We start from the raw sequence: 21,953 nt of genomic DNA on the forward strand, positions 1-21,953 counted from the left end.
TTGATTTGATTAGATTTATTTCAAATGTGTAAAACAATAATTCAACATGTTTACATGAGAATTATTATACAATACAAAATTAATCAGTGTCAAATTGATATACAAAAATATTACTGATTTTAAATGTATAAACACATTTTAAATTGTTAAAAGAATATGTGAATATCTAAGAAAAGATTACATCATTAAAATGTTCATCTACATGCATTTTATTACAAATACAACAACAAAGGATTGCCAATATGGCTGTTTGTAAGCTTGTTTATTTGAAGCATAGTCTAAAACAAGCAATGAAAGGTGCTTTACAAATCAAATGAATTATTATTATTATTAAAACATGGTATATTCATCCATTAAAGCCTTTAAATGGAAATATAGGTGAGTGTTTATTTATTTTCTACCCCATACATATTAATATAATACTGTACACATAATAATAATAATAATAATAATAATAATAATAATAACAGCTTTCAGTGGCTCAGCTCTTCTGAAAACTCTTGGTAACTTCTTGGAAGACATGTGAATGGTTTCATAAATATGCTACGAGGACTTCTGGAATATTTTCAGTCACATAACTGGTGTGATGTTTGTCAAGATGTATGGCAGGTAGTATTGACCTATATTGCTGCCAGCAACATGTGTATTCGGCAGCCCCACATTAGTGACTGACGATTGAATAAAACTATGAAAGATACAAAAAAATGAGAAAGTGCCAGACTTCAAAGGTGTTATGCAATACAGATATATATTTTTAATCTGGGTCAACAAATGTAGTCTGCTTAAATTTTCCATTATTTGATGAAACAAATATATAATTTTCCAGCTGCATACACAATACCTCAGCCACTTCTCAACCTGGGGCCTATACTACGAAGCTGGTTCAACCTAACCTGGATATGTTTGAGTTAGCCGGTTGGCCTAATCCAAAACATACGCGCTGTCGCTAAACTGTACTACGACGCGGGTTATCAAGTGGATCGCTCAAGCCAGCCGTTTCCTATCTAGTTACGGCCCGTCCACACAGCGGCGTGCGCTGACGCTTGCCAGCGGGCGTGTCTGAAACTCGACCAACAACCAATCACATGAATCTCCCGCCCCTGACACACAAGCAGCGGGTTGATTGGCTAGAGCTTGTACTGGCATATGATTTGATTGGCTGACGCCTCGCCGAGGCGTCAAAAGTTGAACATTGCTCAACTTTTCCGGCGAGCCACGCCAGCTACGCTCCACGTCGCTTCCCACGATGCATTTCGGCTAAAAGTGACGTCGCCCCATTCAAAGTGAATGGGGAAGCGTCAACGCACGCCGCTGTGTGGACGGGCCGTTAGGTGCGCGTTCACATGAAAGCGGTGGTATTTGGAGCATTCGACCAATCACAAACATGGAGAAGCGCACTGACAGCGCAGCGTCATACTTCCTGAATGAAAAGTGAACTTTAATACTAGTCAAATATGAAGAAGTTAAACTTTAAACATCCATGACTTAAACACTTTATCCAGGATAAAAGCCACATAGCTGCACCTGCAAGGTGAATACAGCTGGAAAAAGAAAAAGTGTTTGAATGCGTACATTAACAGGTTTATGATATCACGGCCCCGTCTAAAACACGATCTGACTTCAATTACATTTGTCTCAAGTGTTTCGTCAACTTAAGGTGTTGCTTAAAATAATACTTCTGCATACAGTAGGCCCTATGTGACACTGTGAGTGTTGCACGGCCAGATACGGCTCAAGAAGCTGACTCAGATAAGGAGATGATACATTATGATGTGATATGAATGATAATGGGACACATCGACGTCTGCACTCAGTGTACTTATGTTGTGGCAGCTATTTAAGTGGTTCCTTGACGCTAATGTTATAATAGTCAGATTGCTCTGAAGATGGAGGTGATATTCTATTCATTTTCACGTTCACACAGTCGGTGATTTTTGCCGGCCGTCTTTCCTGCAACGGCAGCTTTTCTGTATTTCCTTTCTCCTGTAATATGACTTGATCGCTTTAAACTCCGCACACTGAGCTCTGATTGGTCAGCAGGCAGTGCTTTCACTGAGTTGAGCTCTTAGCCTGCAACCTAACCTGGTCCCGACCAGGTAAGCCGCTAAGCATAAGTTACCATGGAGATCTAGCCTGCTTAAAAGAGAACCAGCTTCGTAGGACCGGAAAGCCGGAGTTTTCCCTGAATTTAGCCGGCTAAGCGAAAATCCTGCTTCGTAGTATACCCCCCTGGTGATTCATTTGTGAGCAGTGTTACAGCAAACAACCACCTTTTGTTACAGTGGTTGTCCTCATGAGGGAGCTATAAACCTAGGTCCAACTTACAAAAGTTTACACAAGCGTCCAATAGATATGAAAGTAGGGAAGGTGCCTGCCATTTGACGAGGAGGAGCTGCTGATGTGACTTTAATGCACGTAAATGACCTAAAGTATCATGGTAAACACTTCCAGTAGCTTTGCAGACTTGTTATTGGAAATTAGTGCAGCATCTCTGTGTTCTATGATGGTGAACGTCAATACAAAGCAGTTTCAGTTTCTATAGAAGTTATTGCAACACCTGGGAGAGCCCCAATTTCTGCCTCACGTATTGTTAACTTGTGGTAAGTGTTGTCAAAGGACCTTGTTGGATTTTAAAACGAACAAATGCTTAGCGGCTTTTATTAAAAAGTAATGATGGCACATTGGAGGTAACACCTTAAGCTACACTAATGAGAAATTTGTGAAGAAGTATTTGTGTTGCGAGGCTCAGATATGTGAGTTGTACAGGTAGGTGTTGTTGATGCTCCAGTCAGGAGGGAAGTCCTGCACGGTGTGGCTCTTGACGTGTCTTTGCATGGAGACCAGGCTATTGCAGAACTCCAGACACACCGTGCACTGGTAGGGTGTGGCCCCCCCGTGAGTCCGCAGGTGCTTGATCATGGCCGAGTAGTCCCTTGAGCGCTGACCACAGAGACGACACTCGAAGGGTTTCTCTCCTTAAAGTAGATAGAGGAGAGGTGTGGGGGGTAAGGAAGACAGAGAAAATAAGTGTGCTCATATGATGGGTAGCTTTAGACATTGACATTTTATTTGTTGCCAGTTTCTACCATTTGTTGATTTGTTTGATATGTTGCTATTATCCCTTGAATGCATATATATATATATATATATATATATATATACCAGATATCCATTAACTTGGCAATGCACCACTGCATGTAATCACCCTTAATCCAAGACTGTATGTAATTGTAAAAAAAACACAATATTTATGAATACTTATCAATAATACAGCAACATAAAGGCTCGACAGAGAATCTTTCAGCCGCTTCTAAAGAGACAGCCATTTTTTAGTTATATGATAAATCTTATAGTTTAAGAACAAGCTAACATTTAAAATGGACCACCAGGTTCCTCTTGATAAAATATTTCAGGATTAGATTGATCTTATCGTCTTTTATATATCTTCTCTTGAAAATAAGGCGTACATTTTGGAGGTGTACATTAAGCTGCACGTGGTTCAGCATGTTTCAACCAATTTATATTTTGACCAATTTACAGCAAGTAATTTAAGGTCATTGCAAGGGCAACCTTTGAATTGCATCTAACCACAGAAATAATCACAATGGCTTTAAAAGCAGTATAAACTGACATGATGTTCACTATTGATAGATTTTCTATCTCGCGCAATTATCAGGTCTGCAAGTTTCGAGTTCCTGTTAGGTGTGTTTCATTGTATTTGAATGAGTGGAAATCATCTCCAGCCATTAAGTGGCTAAAAAACCTGAACAAAAAAATCAGCAATGGTTTATAGCAAATTGGCTAAAATTGGCTAAATTGCTCGAATGGTCCTTTCATGCTAAAACTAAAACTTAAACTTGTCTCTGATCAGTTTTGACACTATGAGCAATCCTACTATTGTTAGTTTTCATTAGTTTAAAGTTATACATGTCACTCACAGTTTAAAGTTATTTATGCTAAGGTATTATTATTATTATTAATCTCGCACTGCGGATTAAGCAGTGCGCTTACCGGTGTGAACTCTATGGTGTGTGTCCAGTTGGTGTTTCAGACTAAACTTCTTTGGGCAGTGTTGGCACTGGTAGGGTTTTTCTCCTCTGTGTTCTTGTTGATGGGATTGTGGTTCGTGCTGCACCACATCTCCTCTCCCACAGACACGACACCCTGCACAGACCTCACCTGTGAAAACAACAGGATGAAGTAAAACAGGTCACGGTTCGAACATTGCGGTGGGCAGTGAGGGGCCTGCCTGTTCATGGAAAAACACAATAAATACACAAACCTTCCTGTAAAAGTGTTGAAGATGATATGGACCTCGATGTGTGAGTTCAATAGGGCTATAATGAAATTAAACTTGTTTTTTTCAGTTTCTTTTTCTTTTTTGCTCTTGTGATACTTACATACTGTACATACTTTAGTCCTTACTAAGACACAAACGCAATGAGATTTGAAGAACACATACATGTAACTGACCAATTACTTACAACCAAAAACTTTGAGAGCTGATTGATAAGTCGATTGAGAATGATTTGAAAAGCGATTTGTTCCTCTTTATAATATTTTACATTTAATGTGTTTTTTTTGGTTTCTTTTTGTTGTGAAAAAGACATTTCGTGATCGCCTTGGCCTCTGGATTTATTTCCCCCCAAAAAATGCTAATTTCTCCTTGCTTCTTAAATTGACAGCAGAAGTCACATTTAGGATTGACTTTTGCACATTCCTTGAAATGATAGCAATTTTTATAACAACAATTTATTAAAAAGTGTCTTGCAAATGCTTTGGAATAATATGTTTATCCGATTCACAGAATCGAATCACCTTTGACAGGCACAAGTCTATTTCTGGTCAGCATCCTGTTGCAAGACATACATTCAGTTTGTAAACGCTTACTTTCCTGTTACGCTGAACACATGTATCGCATACGTGTTGGGGAGTCTTTTAAGAAGATAAAGGTGTGATTTTGAGGTAATAGGATCAAAACAAACTGGGCCTCCTATTTTATACAGGATATATAAATATGGAGGGGGTGTACTGTAGATGAAGAGTAAACCACAACAATTCAACACTCACCACTCTAAACAAAGCCTGCTGAGACCTGTTGTCATTAGCATGCTTCCTGTCCAATATTTCTCTTCTCACTTTTTATATTGCCCTATTAACATACAGTTCTATAATTTTAGGGGAAAACAAATGACTGTGAAACACAGCCACACTATATGCAGGTACTAAAATAATTTTATCCGTACTTCTTGTTCAGTTTTTGTATTTTTACTTTAAAACAAAACATTTTTTTTAATTAAATATATTTTCAATCATAGCTTGAGTAGAATTACTAGTATCCTTGTTATCACACTACTTAATTAGAGTAGGTAGAAAACACATTTGTATCTCAGCTAATCTTTTAAGTATGAACATAATGTTCCATCACATAAAAGATCTCACTCGGCTTAATTGTACAACATTACCTTTCCTACTCGCATATGCTTGTAAGGAGAAAGAGAAACTGTTGGTTTTACAAATTCCTTAGTGGTATTAAAGTGACTAACTTAATTATAGTTAATCAATATGTATAATTTTTGTTTGGTATAACTCAAACCACTGTTGCATTGCAGTGCATACTGTACTGCATATCTAGCTGTATCTAGTAACCACACTCCTGCTCCTGCTGCACCATGCTCTCAAAACCACAACTCTCTTTATCACTTTCCATTGCGTAGCTACCTATCTGGAGTCTGCCGAGGTTAAGGGTCACAACAAGAACTGTCTTACAATCGGTCAAATTGATAAGCTCTACACAGGATGAGCCCTGCTACAGCCCTGATCGTACTGAATAGTAATACTGGTATGCTCAACGTGTTGTAATCATTGAGAAGAACCATTTTTCTGTTAAAAAGCTTGTATTTTTACCCGATGGTGTGGAGGCTGGCTCCCGCTGCGTTGGATTATCATGGAGGGTGCTACAGCAGCGTTGGCAGTCTTGAATTCTCTCTCTGCTGGCTTTGGGTACCTCATGGTAACTGTGGAAAATAAATGTTCTGTTGTAAAAAATACATGAGTTGTTGCTTTTAACAATAATAATAAATATAAATGCAAGATGTATTCACTAAGTAAAAGCCATTTTTAAAAAAAAAAAAAAAAAAAAAAAATGTCAGTGCTGGTATTTTACAACATGTGTTATCACAGATTGCATCTTTTTAACCCCCTTTCCTTCCTCTTCATCCTCAACCACAAGATATTTATAGCGCTCATGTAGTAAAAGCTCTTTAAACTTTGATATAATGTGAGACTAGAAGGAACAGGAAAATAAAGAGGCAATGAAGAATAGCTATTTACTGAAAAAAGACATATAAATGTTTTCAACAAATTATTGTGGTACAGACGGAGCCATTCAAAGCACTGAAACTGTTTTTCAGTGGGTGGAAAATCTTGAATTCTGCAAAGGAGGGGAACAATTTAGGGGCCTCCCCTTTACACACTGTTTAGTTACACAATGTGGAACACTGTACAAAATGCACAGACATGAAAAAGGTAGTAAATCACCAACAAACTAAGTGGTTTTCACACTAGTATCTCTAGTATCACAACAGTGGCAGCAGTACATTCATTGAGAATTAGAACAAAGTTTGCGCTGTGATTAATACAAAAAACTGAACATGATTTGTAAAAAAGAAAAAAACAACTTTGAATTAAGTATTGGCAGTTAAGGGTTAACTGGTGAAACTGCTCTAGTTGGAAAGTGCAGGAGGCTCGAACACACACAACTGCAGTGAGTCAGGTACAGCAGCTGTCGCAAAGGAACAATTGAGCAAATTAGGGGATTTCAATGTCTGAGAGGAATAATAGGAGATAGGAGACAATGACTGAAAAAAACAAAACTGAATTTTCCAAAACTATGCCCTAACTGACTTACCTCCTCTCACCAGTGTGACTGGTCCCAGTAAATGCTCTCTGGCTGTTTTTTTTTCTTTTCAAGAGGCCTTGCTTGTTAATGCTCTCCACCCCTGAAGGCCGAGCGTATAGGTTGTGTGTATAACTTGGATGAAAGCTTGAGTAGCCCATTACAGAGCTGTGAACAGGGGTTTGAAAATGAGCTCCGAGTAGGGGGAACATGTGGGGGGAGGAGAGGGGGAATGGGTATGCAATTGAGGACGGGCTCTGGGACTGAAGGGGGTGAGCTGCGATTAAACTTGAATAATTCCCTGCGATCCGCCTCAGGGTGCTCACAGAGCTCCACATGTTTGGAGGGAATGTCCATGGAGAGGAGAGTGTGGCGCTGCTACTGGCAGGCCTGGTGACACGCTCTCTGTTAGGGGATGATTCTAACACGGGGGGGCCTTTGAGCTTCTTCTTTTGGGGTGGCAGACTGTTGGGGTTCTTATCAGGATCACAGGGCGAGAGGTTCTCCATGACAATGCAATCGTTTGCCTCCTCTGGGGAAGAAGTCTCTTGGAGTTTCTCCTCCTCAACTGGACTTGATGATTGCTTTTGGCCGTTCTTCTCTGCACTTTCATCTTGCTCCTTCTCTTTGAAACATGGGATTTCTCTTCTGTCAGCCTCCACTTCTCTGTAGTTGAGTTTTCCCAGCTGCTTCAGGCACTGGTCCTCCAGCAGCTGCATCTCCAACAGCTGAGCAGCTCTAAGCAGCAGATGCAGGTCCCCCTCAGTCACCTCCAGGGTCTGTGTGTAGGTGAAGTCCAGAACTTGCTGGAAGGTGCGGGGGGAGAAATACTTCAGAGTGCAGTGGGCTGAGCTGTCTGTGGCTGCCTGGGCTAGCTGCTGCGCTAGTCTTCTGCTAGCACAAGCCAGTACTAGCCGATGAGCCTTAAATATGTGACTGTTTACTGAGATGATGACATCACAGAGGGATCCTGAGCGACGTAGGGCATCTGCCTCCTGCAGGAAGTGGAAGTATTGGGTGTTGTTGATGCGGATCATTTCTGAAGGCTGTAGAAGTATTATAAGATGTCTGAGAAAAGAAAGTCAAAGGAACAAAAGATCAGAAGGATCCCACCAGATTGTGATCATACTGACATTTCTATAAATACTAATTTTTACTTAGAAAAATCTTCAGATCAACAGCAGGGATTGGTTTGAAAGATAATGTGTTTATCAGCAGTTCTTTCCATGCTTTCCAGACAGCGTTACCTACAGTATAGTGAAAGTTGATGGGGCAGAATGTACCAGGTTTGATTTCATAACTGTTTTACATTGCAATGAGTTGTTGTGACAGTCAATTTCATTTTCAACATGCCTTGCAAAACAGTTTATACAAAAGTTATAAATATGTTAATTGTTACTTTAAAATAAAAATGTTTGACTGTTTCTATACACCGATTTAATGTATATGTATAGGTGTGTATGTACGTGCACATGTATGTGCATATGTATATTGATATGTATGCATATATAGTTGTATATGTGGGAATGTCAGTGTACGTACATGGTTGTGTATGTATGTATGTATGTATGTATGTCGGTGTGCTTGTAGATGGGTATATATATATAGGTGTGTGTGTGTGTGTGTGTGTGTGTGTGTGTGTGTGTGTGTGTGTGTGTGTGTGTGTGTGTGTGTGTGTGTGTGTGTGTGTGTGTGTGTGTGTGTGTGTGTGTGTGTGTGTGTGCGTGTGTGTGTGTGTGTGTGTGTGTGTGTGTGTGTGTGTGTGTGTGTGTGTGTGTGTGTGTGTGTGTGTGTGTGTGTGTGTGTGTGTGTGTGTGTGTGTGTGTGTGTGTGTGTGTGTGTGTGTGTGTGTGTGTGTGTGTGTGTGTGTGTGTGTGTGTGTGTGTGTGTGTGTGTGTGTGTGTGTGTGTGTGTGTGTGTGTGTGTGTGTGTGTGTGTGTGTGTGTGTGTGTGTGTGTGTGTGTGTGTGTGTGTGTGTGTGTGTGTGTGTGTGTGTGTGTGCATGAGTACATGTGTAGATATTTGTCATTTCAAACAATCGTACTTTTTCATTTGTCATTTTTGGGTCTCTAAAAATATATGATTTGCAAAACTATACTCTTAATATAATGTGACCCCAAATAAATAAAAAACAAAATTTAAATAAAAATGAGTACCTTAACAACTAGTAGAATTCTAATAATATTATTTTAGAAGACTGAAATATGCTGAAGAAGCTTTTAATCAAGACAGTGAATGATATCCCAGGACGGTGTCCGTCCTAGGAGAGGGATCCCTCCTCTGTTGCTCTCCCTGAGGTTTCTCCCATGTTCCCTTTAAACTGTGGGTTTTCTCTGGAAGTTTTTCCTTGTACGATGTGAGGGTCTAAGGATAGAGGGTGTCGTTTTTCTCATACTGATATTCTGAACAATCTGTGCTGTTGTATTTGCTGTAAAGTGTCTCTACTATAGGCTATTTTTATTATATGTACAGCACTTTGGCTCGACCAAAAATCGCTTATAAATGTGCTATATAAATAAAACTTGATTTGATTTTGATTTGATATTTTGTCTGAATGTCTGGTTGAAGTTTGAAATGTACTCCCTTTGTCAAAGCTTTGATATTCAGCGCTCACATACACACTCTAAAGCCACAAAGCCCGAACAGTATATGAAACTATGACTAATGACTGTACACACGGGTAAACATGAGAGTCAACAACAATAACTGTATTCGGTTGACTGTATTTTAAAAGATGAAGGTATTTTAAAATAATAAACATACAATTCAAGTGCACTGCAGGGGTGGAATATGTAAATATGCATTTATGTAAAGGAGATATTTGGAATTTCACACCTAAAACTGAGAGTAAATGAATGAAAAACGCTGTAGCCGTGCATCAAAACTACCAGATGTCCCTGAAGAAGTCGTCTTCACATCATCTCCTTCTGAACTCTATAATAAACCTATATGATAATACAGTGTGTGGTCGGTTTTTGCAGCGGCGTTCACATCTACTGTTAACTATTACAGTGTGTATTTTCAGCAACCCCATTCTGTCCTCTGATGGTGAATGTAAATAGAAAGTAAATGTAAAACGCGATGACATTTGTCTCATCATTACTGGAAATGTTTTAAGTGTGTATGCCTTTGTACCCTCTCCAAAATTCAGTGACTCTGCAATAATTAACCAAATAAATTATTTATCTTACTGGAAAATGTTCGAAAAAGCATTTGATATGAAATATTTTTTGTATTATTTTATAGATTATTTATACAAAACCACACCAAGTGCTGAGAGTGAAATGACAGTGGAGCGGCTCCAGTATCAGGTATCAAGTAACTTAGATTAAGTGAATTTGATAAGGTTCAGCCGGCAAGCTTTATGTTTTTATTTAGTTTTTATGTATTCTATATACAAATAATTGCAGTTACACAATGTGTAATGTGGAGGGCACCGTGTTGACAGCAAGTAGGGATATTATCATGCAATGTAAACACGCATCAGCTCAGTGAAGCCTACTGTATCGCCTGCGTATACGAATATAAAACGGTGTAATTAACCACTACCGAAAGGCATGCGCTGCATATATCTCATACAACTATAACACACCTTATATTTTAATGTCTAGTTAAAATGTATTCTGTCCAATTAATATTTCTTTACAGTTGTCATTTTCCTGAATTCATATGAATTTCCTTTCACATAATAAGAATAATAATATTTTAAAAAGTAATAATGATGATACAAATAATAAAACTGTAATATTATTGTTATTATTGAAGTGAATAGCGTATAATAATTTAGTGAACAATTCATTATTTAATCGTAACAATTATGCTATTATTTGTACAGTGGTGTTATTGGTCCTAGAAGCAGCACTGTGAGGACAGTTTAAGATGTTCAATGTAACTTCAGTTAATGTTACTTATCTTATGTTAAAGAGCATTTTCAGGAACTTTAAAGCAGTGCAATGTGTTGTAATATAAACACCTTTTATTCTCTGGGATTTTCTCTTTTCATTTGCAGAGACAGCTCCGAAATGCTTGTCTTTTAGTGGAGTGCCATTCCATTAACTTTAATTTAAACTTTTTGTTAGATTTTACTTTCAAATATCTTCTCACATTTATGTCATACACCTGAAATGTACTATTTATAGAAATTTAAGTGGTGTCTTTCATGTTATTTCCTGATTTTGTAATACACCGGCTTGTGCAATAACAAAATTCCCCTTGATGCTTTGCAAATCTTTATTGCACTATGCAGAGTAGTGACATAGTTCTCAATGCATAGTTCTCAATGCTTACAAGGTGGAAAACCTTGCATGCATATGTCTGATCTACACATCCTTTGACAGGACATGAACGTACAGCTAGCCTCTCCACAGCTCGAATGTAAAGGACCCAAAGTCACAGGGGAGATGCCTGAACTTAAAGCCTCAGCAGAAGTTTACAAGTGACACACAAGTTGTATTTACAGTACATCTTGAAATACAGCTAAATAGAGCAAAGATTAGAAGTGTTAAAGTGTTTCTTGTTATGGTTTCAAGCATCAAATACTTCAAAAGCAGCAAGCAGTGTGAGTGAGACACTTACCCGGTTCTTAGTGAATGTTCTCCCTGGAGAATAAGGAGCTACCTCGTATCATGACTGTGAAGTGACATTTCTATCTGGGTACAGGTTTTGGTGAGGGACAGGTTGGTTTCCTCCTTTGACGTTACAGTCCCTCCTCTTCAGATGATCTCTCTCCCTTATTGGTGCATTGATCAAGGTGCTAAAAGGGTTTTTTGCTGATAAAAGGTGGTGACTGTCTTTGAAGTAAAGCAGTTATTTGAATTATTTCCTATTGCTATTTTGCTTAAAGTATAGATGCAGATTTACTATTCATTATGCATTTGTTGGTAAATCAGAAATCAAACAAAAGTGAAAATATAAAGGTTACACATTTTAAATAACAGAACGGTTTTCTTTTAACCAAAACGTTTTATGATAAAGAAACAAGGAAGCTGTTTACCTTCATATGCTGTACAGTACATGGTTTCCTCCCTTTCAGCATCACTTTCTGGTCAATACATTAATAGGATGTTCTGTGCTGAGACAAACACCACTTCAAAGTCCTTGATCTGTGACAGGAAACATACAAACAGATAAAAGCCCGCTATTACTGGTATGCAGGGCTAGGCCTGAAACCAGCACTCTTGAAATATAAATATATTCTCTGTGTTTCGATGTAGTGATCCTCTCAGATGTTTGTGTTAAAAAATGTACATAATAGGTCAGCTGTAGAGCTGGTCAGTTAAGCAGACCTTGATAGTTTAGTACATTATGACTTCTTTTGAGTGCCTTTTAAAGCCTCATTTGACCATGATTCATAATCAGGCAGTCAAGATTACATATTTCGAAAATAATATAGTCATGCATTCACAAAAATCTATTATTTTTGTATACATTGTTTGTTTGTTGTTCATTATACATTATTTAACCTAGTTTTACTTGTTTCCCTTATAATCAACATTTGAAATGCAATCATTTTTGGGCCTTAATTTGTGGCTATTCATAGAATATGTTTGAAAATCTGCAAAATATATTATATAATTCAGCTGACAGTCATATTTTACATGTAGCTGGTGAACATACTGTATGTAACAATGAATCTAACACCTAAAGAGCCATATATCTTTGGGTGGAGATCGAAACAGAGCTGAAAAAGAGTGAATGTTGGCTGCAGTGTGGGATATAGTAATTAAAGCACTGCATGTTGTATTGAAGTTCTTCTGTCAAGAGAGGCCAAAAGGTTAACCCAGTATGGAACAGTAAATGAGAAGGCAGCAGACGATTATGGGACTTTAAGGCACACGACGCCAAAAGTGGAGGATGGAGGAGAGGAAAGAAAAAAAGGACAGACCTATACAGTATAGCGAGAGAAGCATTGCGTACAATTGTACATGAAAGATGTTAACAAACTGAAACAAAAAACGATGTAACAAACACAGTTGGCCAAAAGTAAACTATGGTAAGTTGCAATTGGGGAGCAGATGGACATATTGCTGATGCAAGCCCATGTAATATAACATGGCAAAAGCCCTTTGAAGTCACATCTGGTATGAATTGAGATGCAGTAAATGGAAAATAGAGTGGGTTTTTGTGGTCAAATCCTATTGTTCTTGGTCAAAATACTGAAAATGGATGACTTTATATGAATTATGAATAAAGACGGTAACAATAATGAATAATTACCTGATTATCATGATTTGTATCGTATGAGGAATTATCTCTTTGATTCCGATGGTTCTGTCTGCTTACATTTCACATTATGAGATCATTCAGGCATAGATCGGTGTCATCTGCATAACTTTTTAGTGTAGTTTTAGAGAAATAAAACAAATCTAAACTCAGTTAGAACAGCTAGATGCTATCAGACATGTAACAAGTGTTGCCAAGTGTCTAGTTTACGTATCATTGTGGTTTTGGCTGTTTGAAAATAGGCTGCTGGATTCTTTAACTTTAGTTTCGCAGCCAATGCCGCTAGCTTTTTACCTTGGATTGTTTAATTTTGTTTGTGGGTGTGGAAGAAGAAAAGAAAATCAAGGTCCATACCAGATGAACAGTGTACAGGTGTCATTACAGATAATATGTGACATCAAATTACATGTGAATGTGCTTGGCAAGAGACGGCCTTCATTGAATAACTTCACCATTCCATATGGTAAAAGCCTACTAAGTAATGTCATTTTGTCAAATTAAATTTGGCATGCTGTGAAGACGGGAAGTACTTTTCACAGTGATGGGATTGTCTTCTGTGCTTTACCTCATGAAACTCAACGTTAAAGAAAATATCTGGCTTCCGGAGAGACTTTGAAGCACACCACAAGTCTTATCTGACTGAGAAATTAATTTGGAACATGTAGCACTTAAACACACAACACATCCTTTTCTTTGTCACCCACATGGTCAAGTGTGTATAGTGTTAAACAAAAGGTGGTTTCCATCTAGTAGTTCGGTAGTGTAGTGATCAGAGGTTTGACAGGTTGGTTAAGGTCACATCTCTTTACATTGACGTTTTCTTTTTCAGATTTATCATTACGTCATAAATCCATTTTCAGTGCATATGCTTTTTTAATATCTACACATCTTCTTCTTTTTTTTTTAAAAGTAAAATGTTGACCAGTAAGAAATAAAGTATAAACTGATTTTGGTATGAATGCTCTGTACATGTACTTTAGTTCCTCTGCTCTGTTATGCACCTGCTAATTGTCACTTACCATCTTTAAAAGTTCAATCCTTGTGTGTATATGTGCACACATTAAGTATGTGCTGACATTTGGAGGGACTACTGTGCATTTGTTTGCCTGTGTGAACAGTTATTGCCAAGTATTGCTCTAACCGCTGGACAGTCTGATCTCATCGATTCCTCTCAGAGAAATTAGCATTAACCCAACACTTAAATAATTTAAGTGTTGGTATAATGCTAATTTCTGGCTGGCTGTCTCCTTCACATATAGCTACAGATGACATTTAAGTTAAATGTCATCTGTAGCTATATGTGAAGGAGACCTGCAGAGCTGATGCAAAGGGCTTCACCTTCCAGTAATATCAAGACTGTCAGTCCCCCCCCACCACACTCCTCAGCGCCTGCTATCCCCTCACTGTCAGTTTAACAATCACCATCAGACATAGCACCAATGCTGACTCACTGAGGTGTCTAACTGTGTGGGGTATATGAGGTAAATGGTAGTCTGTGCGCATTCTGCAATAGCGTGTACTTCAGCCCACACACATCTTATATGATGTTAATGTTATTTGTCTTTTATTCATTTATTGAGCAACCTTTTGATCTACCTACTAAACGTTTTAATGTCTGCAAACTGAGGGGTTTCATATTGTTGTTTTTTTGAATGAATCAAAGTGTTCCTGAACTAAACAAAACGCACACTCACACTGTGATGTGATACAGCTCGTGTTAATATGAGTCGTCTTACATTACCACAGTGGCGGTATGTAAGCAATCGACTTCAGAGGAACCACTACCAAGATGACTGATGTGCGCATGATGCCTCAAGGCCAAACTGTCACTGTACAGCCACAGAGCCTTTTCACAGTAATCTGGGTAAGCAGGACTACCAGTTAGTGTTGTGGTTTGGAAGAAGTGAAGCTGTGCAGGGCTCGGGGCTGGGGTTGGCGCTTCTTTGTAAATTGTGGGTGAAGGAAGTGTGTGGCCTTCCCTGCCCACGCGTGTGACTGTAACATGAATTGGTGCTTGGGAACTGTTTCAAAGCAGCTAATTAGTTAGTTTAACAGAGGGCTTGATATGTATTGATGCTTCTCACAGCATCAAGTAGAGGAATATGATTAGATTACTAGTCACTTTCTTAAAAATGAAAGGAAATTAACCTCCAAAGCTACAGTATATAATTTCTCAGTGCACGACATTAAGTTGTAAGGAACACACTCATGTTACTACCAATGTTACAATGATCGAAGATTATCATGGGTGATTAAAAGTGTATGTGGTTGCTCAGTCTTCTCCCTACAGTAACATTGTTGATAGAGTTCTATCCACGAAAGTTTAAACAATGGTGCCTATACACAATATGGGCAATATAATCCAAGTTAATTTTGTAATGCTTTAACATAATTGTTGTCATCACACCTTGTTCACCAGGACACTTTATGTTGTATTAAAGACCAAACAAGTATGTTCTTATTGTACTTTAGGTTTCTTTTCCTAAGAATTCAGCTGGAGATTTGCACATTTCTTTTCCAGTATGAGTTAGTCATACAGTCTTCCCCCTGCTAGATTGTGTTTTTGTGTGGTTCATTACATAGGTTACATGATGATCAATCTTCACTCACCTCCATGTTCCCTGTGAAATGTATAACTGACATAAGTTTCCTTATCGCATGACCATGGTGTCAGACTTTTTAGAGAGAGAAAATGTGAATGTGAAAAGCAATTCAATAAGCACAGACACATTTATGGGTCATTCATTTTTATTACACTATTCATTTTTCTCGACCAGTTTTAATTTCTCAGATTGCTTGCAAATACAGTTACACAACAGAGAACATTTTGCCAAATAGAAATATCTGTCTGCTGATTTGTGGAGCATGTCTTTGGTTAAAGATCTGAATGAAAATGAAGAACAGCTCTCTCTATGGTGCTATCAACATCCCAAGAATCAATGTGTTATAATTTAAATCAGAGAGACAGGATCAATGTCTAACATTTAGCAACCTTTACACAAATTGAGTCATTTGGTTCTACTTGTGCTTAGCGCCTCTCCTTGTCAATTAGGCAGAGGTCATATGTCTATCTATATTTCACATTTCTGAACGTTATAAACTTGTCAATGTTTTCTTAAACAAGCTTTTCAATTTACATTACAGGTGAAAAGCATGACCCATGATCCAACTGATTATTACATAGAAATAAAAAATACAGAATAATTACATCCAAAACACAGCATTGTAAAAGGCAATAATGCAGCAATTAAAATCTCAATAACATTGTTTATATTTCGTCGGGAAGTAAGGGGACAGACAAACAAAGAAGTCTAGAGTTTGACAGAGGATGTACGTACAAATGTGTTTTGATTAACTACAGTATACACCATTCTAAGTCTGCTAAATGCTGGTAGGAAACCTTCAGTGGTTTGGGAAACACAGGCAAGCTTATTCTCATCTATGGTTTCAGTAGTATCATTACAAGATCAAATGACTTAAAACTGTGAACATACAACGTTTTCATTCACTAACGTAACTGTACAAATTATACAAGGGCTATGACTTGTCTTCACCTGTCATATCTCAACCGCAACCTGCAATTAACCTGACCAAGAGATTAATGCTAAGCAAACCATTACTCTGATAGTCAAACTCATTTTGCTTATTTCAAAAGCAAACTTTACACAAAAAAACAACCTATAAGTAAACTACTTCCCCTGAATGGACAAGATTTGCAGGTTTTAAAAGTAAAATGTTGACCAGTAAGAAATAAAGTATAAACTGATTTTGGTATGAATTATCTCTTCTATAGGATTGTTAAAGACTGATGGAAAAAAAGCAATGTTCCTAAACCAAGTCGGTTTGAATGAAGTGACTAAAGGAAATTCAACCTGACACACTAAGCGGTTAACAATCAGCCAGAAAAAAGGGTCAGTCCCTTCTTTTACTTACCTATACAGGGTACTTTGTTGATCATAAATATGACGAACTACAATGAGTCATTCAGTGAAAAGCTATTTAAGAAGAGAGTAACTTAAATATAGCATCTATAGAGTACTAACATTCAATGTTGTTGAATCCAAATAAGTCAAACTGGGAGATTTAAAGACAAACAGCATGTTTTTCTACTACCATGCCTAAATGTGGTGTTTTTTTAAAATGTATTACACACAATGACACTTCACATTACTATAGCTGTGGCCTCTTTACACTCCGCTGCTCTGTACATGTATAGCACACAAGCTTTAGTTCCTCTGCTCTGTTACGCACCTGCTAAATGTGAAAATGATCAGGCTGCTACAGAAAGTGTTGAAGGGCATCAGGCATCTTTCTGTTGGATGTGTTCAACTTCACTACTGCTAAAAAGGTCTACTAGGGGAATGATGCATTACTGAAAATATGATGGAAACTCAACGTCTACCTTAAATACATTCAGAAAGAAGTTACTTTGTCGTTGTCTTGTGCTGGTTTTTACAACAGTCCGTTTTCAATCAGCCATGTTAGGAAAAATGATTCTCCTTCTCGTAACTGCACAATTTTTTTTATGTATTATTCCATTACATCGATGCAAATTAATCATAGAAATGTTTACATCTAGTAGTATGTATTTCTTACGTTATTTACAGTGTTAATCTTGTACGGTGACATTTCCGACTTCTCAAAAGCAATGACAAGAACAACACGAATAAATACAGCAGTATCATACACCAAGTTGTCATGCTTTCATTAAAAATAACGGACTTCTGATTATTCTGTTTTACAGTTCTTTAGGCAGCAGTACAAACAAATCAAAATCATTCACTGACTAAATTATCTAAATGGAATATTTGGTATATTTTGCCAAATAATTTATAATACGTTTGAGGGTAGATCCTCAGAGTTAAAAACAAAAAAACATGACTTTTTTAGTTTTTCATAGTTCTGTATCGACTAGTGTGGTCTTTTTGGCCTTTTATGTTTTGAAATTAAAGCCTTAATGTGTCGCACATTCAAAGTAAGAACCTCCAAGTCCTCAATTAACATTCATTTTGTTTGTTCATAAGAGGAATCGTCCAATGTTACAGTAGCTCATGGATAGTTTGACAATTAGCTTAGTAAATGCCCCAATATCACCGAGTGAGTTTCAAATTTAGAATTAAACCATAACTTGACTAGGCTGTCACTCACACACAGATACATTATATCTAACTGTGGTACATTTTTAACAAAAGGGACTACTACTGAAAAATAAAAAGGTCTACTATAAAGCATTATGCACCGTTCAACTTCAGTTTCTAGTGAGGAGCAGTAGGTCAAGTCATGCCACTGGGATGGTTTTCCTGTCTATGAGGTGAGTGTATTTGAGGATTATGAAACGCTAATGTGTCACTGCTAATGGAAATCCTCAGACTCTAATGAGGAGGGGTATCAGATTACAATAGGTGATGTGAGTTTCTATCATATCTCATTATTCACATTCTAGTATTGATGATAGCTTGTTGTTGGTCATTTACAAAGGGTTTGGGACGTACCCTGTACTTGTTCAGATACTTTGTTAGCAACGCATCAAAAATCCGTCAAAGGGAGTGTGTGTAGCTGGGACACCACTGTAAGGAAGAGTGGGGGGGGAGGGGTGGGACAAACAAGTGGTCAGGCATGACTTGTTGTTGATAACCCCGGTACCTCAGTTCATCTGTTCAAAGAATTTGTAGGTAGGGTTTTCATAGCCATGGTTTTGCATTTTGTTGAGCTGTCGTTCTTCTGGTGTCAGCATGGGGTCGACCTGCTGCGAGACAGACGAAAGCTCCAATTATTACACACTAAAGACACATTCACAAGCACGGAGCACACATTCAACTGAGATGTGAGTACATTCAATACAATGATTTAGTTACAATTTGTAGGATGACTGCAGCAGTTTGCGTAGACTTCTCGAAGAATAATCCATAGTTTGCATTCTGGGAAATGGGCTTATTGGTTTACGTGAGTTAGATGAAAAGTACAATACCACTGTCCTATCTGTATTTAGCTGTAGATAGCAGTTGGTTAGCTTAGCTTAAAATAAACACTGAAAACATGGGAAAACTGCCAGCCTAAGTCTGTCTGCAGTTTGGAAAGTCGGCCTTCTAGCAGCTCATTAATTACCATGGTAAAATCTTGTTTGTTTAATCTGTAAAACATTTAAGTGTATAAACGACAATTTTCAACATTCCGACATTTTTTAACCTTTGAACAGAACAAGTTTAGCTATTTTCCCACATTTGTGAAAGATAAAAAGCTACAGCTGCTGGCTACATTATGTGAGTTTGGATTTAATATTAACATCCAAATCTTGCAAAGAAAGAACATATGGATATTTCTTAAAATATCAAACTGTCCCTTTACCCTAAAGGATCTTACAGTATTTACATATTGAAGCACATTGGAAGGTGATTTATGGAAGCAAAATGATAGCTTGAAGGTGGGAAATACATCTAAAAACCTTTGTGGTGCTTTAGACAGTGCTATTGAAGGAAATAATGACATATATATATAAAAACATTTTTGCTAAACTATAAAGTGCAAGACCACAGATGTGGTTCTCTAAGAGCTTTTGGCCTATCTAGGATCGTACCTCTACGATGCCATGACTGATTGTGCCGTATGGCTTCCTGCGCACCAGCAGCAAGCTGATTACCATCACCATGGCTATCGCCACGGCCACCACAAGCAACCCAACCATCGCGCCGCGATTAAACGTCTCCAAAGCATCGGGTTGCTTTGGAAAGAAAACAAAGAGCAGTTAGACATGAAATGAGCCATTCTGAATTACATTACAATGCTCATGCTCTTAGCCTCACCAGTTCGTCTCTCTCGATCTCAGGAGGCTTGTTGACTACCTGCTTGAGCTCCACAGAGGTGTTGATCTAAAATGACAGGGAATTAGGGGAAACATTAAAAAATATAACATAACTACAGAAAGCACAATTAATTAATGAAAAAAAACGATTATTCAACTGGGCTAGGTTTATATCACAGATTCTCAGATCATTTTCATACTTTTTCCTCATATTCGTATGTGGGGCCTCTCTCAGATGTGGTATAATCATATTCTTCTACTGGAGACACTAAGGCTGACAGGAGACAACATGTTATAAAAACATGTAACTGTAAGCAAAAGTCATTATTTACACTACAATCATTGTAAACAGAAAAACATCATGCTTTAATGACACTGAATCGGCTCACCTTTCTTGTTAGGCTGCACTTCTTTGGAGAAAAAAAGAGGAAAATAGCATTAACAACAGCAGGCTGTGAGAGGTTTTATACATGCCAGAATTGTATCTGTTGAATATGATAACTGTGGATGTATACCAATGCGGGGAGGATAAGGCCTGTTCTGGAAGGCTCTCTCCTCTTCCTCCTCGTCATCCTTTTCCTCCTCGCTCTCGGCCGGCAGAAGCTCCTCGGTGGTGCGGGTCTCAGAGAAGGAGGTGGTCATGAGCTCACTGATGTCTCCTCTTTCTGCCTTGACCAGCTCCTCTATAGCTCATACATAAAGAAACAATCCATTAGAACGGATATGTTACAACAGGAAATATTAAAAAAACAAGGCAGCCTGCAGATTTATAAAAACAGTAGCGTCGCTTACGTATATCATCGTGAAGCTCCTCAGCCAAGTTAGGATCCTTGTACAGCAGTGCAAGACTCTGGTTCATCCTCTCTTCAATGACATGGAGATGTGTGTACACCTGCAACATATAATTATGCTTAGTTTTCTACGAAGAAAGGGCCAACAAAGCTCAATCAAAGAAGTCAAACTGGTCTTTGCTGTGAAAAGAGAAGCAGTGATTCGCTCCTTAAATGAATGAAAAATGAAAACCCAGATAAATATTCTAGTCTGCGTTTGAAGTCTGCACAGACTGACTTTGATCTGATTTTAATGAAAAGAAGATTGGTAGCCGTTTCACCTATGTGGATTCAGTTCTTATTAACTTATCTGTCACGTGTACTAACTTTTCAGCACACAGTGTTCTGTACTTTTCATGGCCAGCAGAAGACAGCCCCGCTTTTAAAAGAAAGTGTGTGCCAATAGCCTCTAGGGGGCAAATACCTCATGCACTCTCAGACACACACACCTGGAATTTCATCTGCTCAGCCTTCTGGGGGTCGACAGCCACAATATGCTGGTAGTGTCTGAGTGTGTGTCTGCGGTCCTTCTGCTCTGCTGCCATGTATCGCTTCAGAGCCTGCAGCACACGCTCTGGCTGGAAGACAGAGGGGGCAGAGTCAGGAAATGGACTCTTAGATAACGGCACACAGAAAGGATTTCAAGCAGATATGTAATTGAGCCAGGTTTAACTCTATCTATTCTTCTTTGCACTCCATGAGTACCTGAGGGGGGTCCGACTGTACGGCAGTAAGGTAGTTCTCCAGGGCCAGGCGGCGGTTGTTGTTGAGTATGGCCTCCACTCTGGCCAGATGAGTCTCCACCAGTCTCTGCCTCTCTCCAGCGACCTGCTCCTCCAGCGTCTGCAGCACAGACTGGAAGTGCTGGTAGAGGACACATAGATGCAAGGATGACTAAAGGGGCTCTATAACCACATGAGTATTTCAACTATGGGATGAATCCTATCGAGTTTGAAAACAATGACTGCTTACCTCATTCAGGGCCTGTCGCTCTAACCGAGGCAGATTCTTTGACTGGTTGTCTGCCTCGGCCCATTCCTTCATGATCTGAGGAGTTCAATATACTGTGTAAATAGCACACTGATAAAAAGTACATTTGGCATAAAATGTGTTTAAGTTGTCACATCACATAAAGTGCATAAAGAGCAACAGTGCAACTCTCCCTTTTAACTTATGCACATGCAAACACAATGTCACCGATTTA

At 38.4% G+C, this 21,953-nt stretch overlaps 2 protein-coding genes across 4 annotated transcripts in view; both read right to left on the bottom strand.

Annotated features, from left to right (window-relative positions):
- Window positions 1-2,642: 2,642 nt before the first annotated feature.
- Window positions 2,643-11,539, bottom strand: zbtb32 (zinc finger and BTB domain containing 32). Its single transcript, XM_034103047.1, has 5 exons — window positions 11,474-11,539; window positions 6,911-7,966; window positions 5,908-6,017; window positions 4,012-4,179; window positions 2,643-2,975 (listed from the first exon to the last, which is right to left on the bottom strand). The coding sequence occupies exons 2-5, from the start codon at window positions 7,933-7,935 to the stop codon at window positions 2,746-2,748; spliced, it is 1,533 nt and encodes a 510-aa protein (XP_033958938.1). The 5' UTR covers window positions 7,936-7,966; window positions 11,474-11,539; the 3' UTR covers window positions 2,643-2,745.
- Window positions 11,540-15,850: 4,311 nt separating this feature from the next.
- aplp1 (amyloid beta (A4) precursor-like protein 1) overlaps window positions 15,851-21,953 on the bottom strand; it is a 32,084-nt gene continuing 25,981 nt past the window's right edge. Inside the window, exons 8-17 of one of the 3 annotated variants that reach the window (XM_034102167.2) lie at window positions 21,722-21,796; window positions 21,455-21,613; window positions 21,199-21,327; window positions 20,712-20,811; window positions 20,435-20,602; window positions 20,309-20,326; window positions 20,120-20,193; window positions 19,921-19,986; window positions 19,695-19,838; window positions 15,851-18,866 (exon numbers count right to left, since the gene is read on the bottom strand). In XM_034102167.2, the coding sequence (XP_033958058.1) occupies window positions 18,765-18,866; window positions 19,695-19,838; window positions 19,921-19,986; window positions 20,120-20,193; window positions 20,309-20,326; window positions 20,435-20,602; window positions 20,712-20,811; window positions 21,199-21,327; window positions 21,455-21,613; window positions 21,722-21,796 (1,035 nt within the window). In that variant the 3' untranslated portion in view covers window positions 15,851-18,764. Of the gene's footprint in view, window positions 18,867-19,694; window positions 19,839-19,920; window positions 19,987-20,119; window positions 20,194-20,308; window positions 20,330-20,434; window positions 20,603-20,711; window positions 20,812-21,198; window positions 21,328-21,454; window positions 21,614-21,721; window positions 21,797-21,953 lie in introns of all 3 variants that reach the window. The other 2 variants (XM_034102166.2, XM_034102165.2) reach the window with 2 other exon arrangements.

This window comes from Pseudochaenichthys georgianus, chromosome 16 (assembly GCF_902827115.2).
Source record: "Pseudochaenichthys georgianus chromosome 16, fPseGeo1.2, whole genome shotgun sequence".
Classification (NCBI taxonomy): domain Eukaryota; kingdom Metazoa; phylum Chordata; class Actinopteri; order Perciformes; family Channichthyidae; genus Pseudochaenichthys; species Pseudochaenichthys georgianus.